Here is a 5,661-nt window from a genome sequence, read left to right as displayed (position 1 = left end):
CACCTGAACTCCATGTTCATCTTTTGAAGTCCTTACATGCAGTCATCATGAGTTTCTCCCCTAACTGCTTATTCCACAGAAGTCAAAACACTTTGACTGTTTTTAATGCCCCTTCCCCCCGTCCCCCCAAAAAAAACCCACAAAACTGTTGTAGCAGCAGCAAAGAGATGAGGTAGTGACTTGAAATGATTCTCAGTGGAACAAAAGCCAGCACCCAAGAAGTTATTCAGTTGATCAGGCAGCCCTTAATACATTGTGAAGACACCCAATATCCAGTTTACCAGAGCCTGATTTGCTGCAACTCCCCCACACCTTTTTTTTTCTTTTCAAATGGGGAATTCCTGGGTGTCCTTAATGATTCAGGTGGCCACGTGGAATTTCTTGAACAGAAGAAAAACATGCATGCGCAGGCACTGCTGTTCCAGCCTAAGAAGTCTCCATTCAGGATGTCTGGACAGTTCTTTCCATCACCACCAACCCTCCCACCCCCCTGGTACCCAGTCTGGTTTCCAGCCACCTCCAACCAGCAGGTCCGTACCACAGTAATCCTGTCAACACGGGCACGTTGGCCAATTCTTCTTGCAGCTCTTTCACACACACCCCGCTGCGTTACTCAACCTGAAGAAACATGATCAGGCAGAGCTGGGACCTTTCCTTCCCATAACCACCGGACCAAGCCAGATGGCCTCTAAAAGTGGAAAGGCAATTAACCCAACACAAAAGGTAAGTCACACCTCACCGAACCCTGGCGCTGCAAATCTTAATCCTTGCAAGCAAAAGGCAATAAAAACCTTAGCTGCTACTAAGAAGCCCTGCAAGCCCATACCTGACATGCACCTACACAGAGGTTCTCCCAGGAGAGCAGGAAAGAGGAGTAGTTTGCTTGCCAGCACGGCATGGATCAACCTCCAGACGCCAGGGGAACGGAGTAAACCACGTAAAGGCCACAAGCAGCCTCCAGCCGAGGCTCCCCGATGTGGAGCAGCAAAGGAGATCTGCAGGGTTGCTTTGGTTTCTCAAAACGCACGGCTACAACAGCGCCAGCACATACAAAAAGCTCTTCTCGTCTCACTGTTGTTTCTGCCTTTTTGGAACACTTCCACAGCCCCTAAACTAAAGGTAGCACAAAAATGTCTCTAATTCCCTCAGAAGGGGAATGAATTAGGTTGCATCAAATCTGAACAACAAAAAGCTGCATCAGCTGTGATGTACAAGTTTCCACTTGCAACTGTTACCCTACCTGTCATTCTCCGCAGTCGCCCACCTGGTTGCTACCTCTGTCATCTTACCAAGTTAATCCTGTCTCTTGAAGCATATCTTCTCTGGTTCACCATAAACACCACCCTTTCCACCCACCCAACTTCAGTCTTATTCATTTAATGCATTAATCACTGCTCTGTCTGTATGCCCAGGAGGAACAGAGGGCATGATGCAGCTTTTCTAATAGAGAGAGAAACTGAGAACACACCAAACTCCCTCTACGCTGTCAAATCCTTCCTTCCGGTAATATTCAGCGCAAAGTTTCCCCACCGATTTTTTCCATGAAGTTGTTTGGATATAGCACTGGTAAATATATTCACTTTTTCTTTCAAGTTCAGTTCAAGAGGCTTTAAAATGCACTCTGACCTGGTCTTCTTCCAGAGGCGACCAGGACCCAGAGGGGATCAGCCTGTATGAACTGAAAGCTGAAGGCTGCAGCTCCGATTCTGAAGGCTGGAAATTCTCCTAGGGAGACAGATTTTGCCCTAGGCTCAATAGTTTACACTGTAAATACTCCACTCAGAAGAGTATTTTAAGAAATGCCTCCTAATTTATTCCCCTCCCCATGCCTGCAAACAAACTCTCCCATTTACATATTCATTCCACCCACCCCCCAATGAAAAACAAGTCAATAACCAAGCTTTCAGGATCATACACTTGCATTCACACATTAAATAGCGACACGCCACACTCAGCTCTCCATGAGCAGCAGGATACCCAGCACCTCTGAAGAGGGCCAGTTAAGCTCCAAGATCTACGTATATCTCCAGGAGCCCAAAAACCACCGAGATCAGTAAGAACTTTGCTCTTAAATTCAGTAGATCCCAACCAAGCCAAAAAAAAAAAAGGGGGGGAACAAGCCTAAATCCTAAATTTTGCCATGCTCCCCATTTAACACGTTGTGGTTCTATACAATACCTATACAGGAAGCAGCAGCGATCCCTTCCCTTCACTCCAGAAATCACAAGATGGGAACAACAGTAGTTATGCAAGAGAATCAAATCTGGTCAGTGGGAAAAATACGTGGCAGTCTGCTGAGTACTCGCAACTCTTAGAAGAATCAAATGTCACATAATTTATGTTGGGTATTAGGTGGCTAGATTTGTTTTTTTAAAAACGGTTTTCAGCTACATCCTCTGTTTCCAGAAATAACAAGAAATTTGCATCATTACTAAACTTGTGATCATCCGAGCAAAGGAAGATTTTACCTTTTTTTCCTAGCAGCACCCACATGTTAAAAGGATTCATCTCATGTTTTAAGACTACTACTTCAGCATTGCTGTATTATTTTTTTTTAACACAACAAAATTAGTAACAGCTTTCTCAATGTGAAACCATAAGCATCCCAGACAACGGTGGAAGAGAAATAACCTGACTTTATATAATATAAGGAATGCAAACGGGTTTAGGGTCAATACGTGAGCTTTTCAGTCTGCTTTACAGCCATCACCTTGACACACTCACAAATCTAAGTTTCAACCAGAGCTCAGCAACTGAGTCATGGATCTGTATTTTAATAAGCACAGGTTTATCAGCTGAGCATACACTAGGGGAACAGCTTTGGACTTTGCACCAGAGCCCTTCTGTTTATTTAAAGAGCATCCACTGAGTGACAGAGATAAAACAACTAGGAAACATACAAAGCATTGTCAATCTATGCTCTTCCCCTCTGCCCATCCCCAGCTTGGTACAGGTACTGAAGAACTCCTAGACAGAGGAGGCCCACATGCTGCCACCATGATTCCTACCCCCAAATCCTTGAATTGCCTGAGAAGCATGTCCCAAATGTGCTGCAGAACCAGAAACAAGGAGGAACTAATCCCATTGTTTTCATTTTTATTTTTATTCCTGGTTGAACATGAAAATGCCCAATAGATAACCAAAACTAAGAAGACAGGGTAGTTGTATAGAATATCACAAACAAGACAGCAGGGTCTAAAACACATTCTTCTGCTGGAGAATAGAGTTACTACTGAAGTGCACAGTGCCAAAATATCCTGCTTTAAGGGCCAGTGAAAGCCCTGACAGACAGATCTCCAGCATAAAAGACAACAATCAATTCTTCCTGGCCACCTGATCTCTAGGAAAGCAAACAGAACAAATTATTTATTTTGTAGTTTTATTATCCCCACCCCCACCTCTCAAAGGGACTATGGAGATCTCAGTGCATTTCACAGCAAAAAAAAAAATCCAAATAGTTGTGCATAAATGCAACTTTTTCTTTTGCACAATTTACAGTCTGTGTTGAAAGTTAACATGGTTATTTAAACCTTCTGATGCATTCTTACACTTGTATCTTCTCCACAGAAAACATCTTACCAGATCACAAAGATGTGAGTTCTCATGAGGATGGATCAGGTGCAGCCATTGCCATGGCTGGGAAGTGGCAGATAATGTTATATACACTGACTGGAAGACTACATCAGAAGAAAAAACAGAGTAAGGCACCACTGTTGGAAAAATTAAGGTAGCTTGTAGTTACAACAATAACGAAAGCCATAGTAGGTACTATTCTTAATTGCCAGCAATTCTTAGACTTCAATAAAATAGTTATAAAAAACAAAGGATGTTTGTACCTGAATACAGTTTCCTGATATCTGATTGTGTTTCAAATCAATACCCAGTCTTCAGCATAATCAGCTTTTTGCTTTTTTTTTTTTTTTAATGGTAAGATGAAAAACCAAAGCCTACAGTCCATGTATTCACAGGCCACATTTCACTGCTTTGTTCTGAATAACACCACAGGAGAAAAACCAAAACAATCCAAAGGATAGTTTGTAACACTGATACTTCACCTTTGCGATGATTTGATGGGTAGAGAAGTTTAAATACAAAATTGTGTAGTTTCTGTTCTGTTTGAAAGCCTTAGTCCTTAGAAGAGAAGGTGGAGGAGAAAAGGCCAAACCTCAGTACATTACAACATGAGGAAAAAAAAAAAATCAGTCACTCAAAGATTTAATAAAACTAGGAGTTGAAAAGTGTTCAAATTACTTTTCCAATTCAAGTCAATTATTTCAAGTATATTAAAATGTTTCAGAGGAAAAATTTCTCCATGGTTACAATTCTAATTGCTTTTATAAATCCATAAAAAAGAAAGGTAGTCTCTACATATATTCCATATTCCTCTGATGCATGCACGCATTCTCTCTGAAGAAAAAAGTTGTCACAATCCAGTTGTTTCTTAACACTGATTTCAGGCACGTCTTCCAAACACCTCTCCAGTTTTTGCCAAAAAAGGTTTAATGCCGGGCATAAAAGCAGCAATTTGTTGTTGCTGTTGTCTACACGGGTACTGAGCATGTTTCAGTTATTAGAGCTTGATGTAGAAAAAAGTTCCCACGTCACTCCAAAAACCAAACAGTTCCTTCTTCTCTTAGGCAGCTTTTGCAATCAGACCTACTTAGAAGAATCTTATAGAAGTCAGATAAAATCTTCTGGATCATACAAAAAAACAAGTTGGTTGAACGTATCTGGCAAGTTTGTCTCTACCACCTCGTTTTGAATAGCTTTAAAGTGCCCTAGTTTGTTTATTTCTTTTCGCTCATTTAAGCTTTCACTATTACATAAAAAGGGGACACTCAGTGTGATTATTGTGTTTCGAGAGACAGGGAAAGAGAGAATATCAGAAACAGGAAACTCATCTGTAAGCAGCTTTTCTAGTTAGTGTCTGTTTGCTGAGCTTGCACAGCAGAGACTGTTTTCCAGAGGGGTTTATGATAAACCCAGCCGTCTCCCTGCAATTTAAAGAGAAAATACAGTTATAATACGGACACTGCCTCGGTAGAAGTCTCTTCACACAGCTAGTAGACTGATAGCTGTGAAAACCAGAGGGACATAGCTTCTAACTTTAACTCCCACAGACTAAGACAGATCAACTCTGCAGGCTTCTGAGACTGCTTCAGAACATGCACGACTCCCGCTGAGCTACAGCGCACTCTGGGAACTGGCTGCACTTGCAATTAACCCAGATAGAAAGCCATTCTTCCCAACTCCATGATCCAGATTTCTTTAAAAAGACAAAATAAGGCACCAGCAGAGGGGCAGCTATCCAGTGATTATCAGCTCTAACACAGCCCAACTGTTTTCTTGGAAATAAGTACCTCTGGACTACATTTAAAATTTTCTGGGTAGATCTCTCTCATATTAGTGACAGAAGTTGACCTCATCTAAATCTAGATACTAACAACATAAATGTCTAAATCTGAGCTGATCACGTTACCATAGCTTTATGGAACAAAAAAGCTTATTGGAGCTAATGGTCCTAAAAAAACCAACCACATACACATCACCTTTTTAACCTATACTTTAAAACCTTGCTAGACCACAGATACCCTGAAGAAAAAGGCAGGGGAGTCACATTACTGCAATTTAGTAGGTAAAGGTTCCACAGTTAGGTTTTAG

The 5,661-nt window shown here is 41.5% G+C and overlaps 1 protein-coding gene across 2 annotated transcripts in view; it reads right to left on the bottom strand.

Annotated features, from left to right (window-relative positions):
* Positions 1 to 3,084: 3,084 nt before the first annotated feature.
* OSBPL11 (oxysterol binding protein like 11) overlaps positions 3,085 to 5,661 on the bottom strand; it is a 37,625-nt gene continuing 35,048 nt past the window's right edge. Inside the window, exons 13-14 of one of the 2 annotated variants that reach the window (XR_005821357.1) lie at positions 3,837 to 4,994; positions 3,085 to 3,677 (exon numbers count right to left, since the gene is read on the bottom strand). Coding sequence is in view for 1 of the 2 variants with exons in the window: in XM_040562527.1 (XP_040418461.1) it covers positions 4,917 to 4,994 (78 nt within the window). In the remaining variant the exon portion in view is untranslated. Of the gene's footprint in view, positions 4,995 to 5,661 lie in introns of both variants that reach the window. The other variant, XM_040562527.1, reaches the window with a different exon arrangement.

This window comes from Cygnus olor, chromosome 6, assembly GCF_009769625.2.
Source record: "Cygnus olor isolate bCygOlo1 chromosome 6, bCygOlo1.pri.v2, whole genome shotgun sequence".
NCBI classification, from domain to species: Eukaryota; Metazoa; Chordata; class Aves; order Anseriformes; family Anatidae; genus Cygnus; species Cygnus olor.
This window is presented reverse-complemented; position numbering and strand designations above follow the sequence as displayed.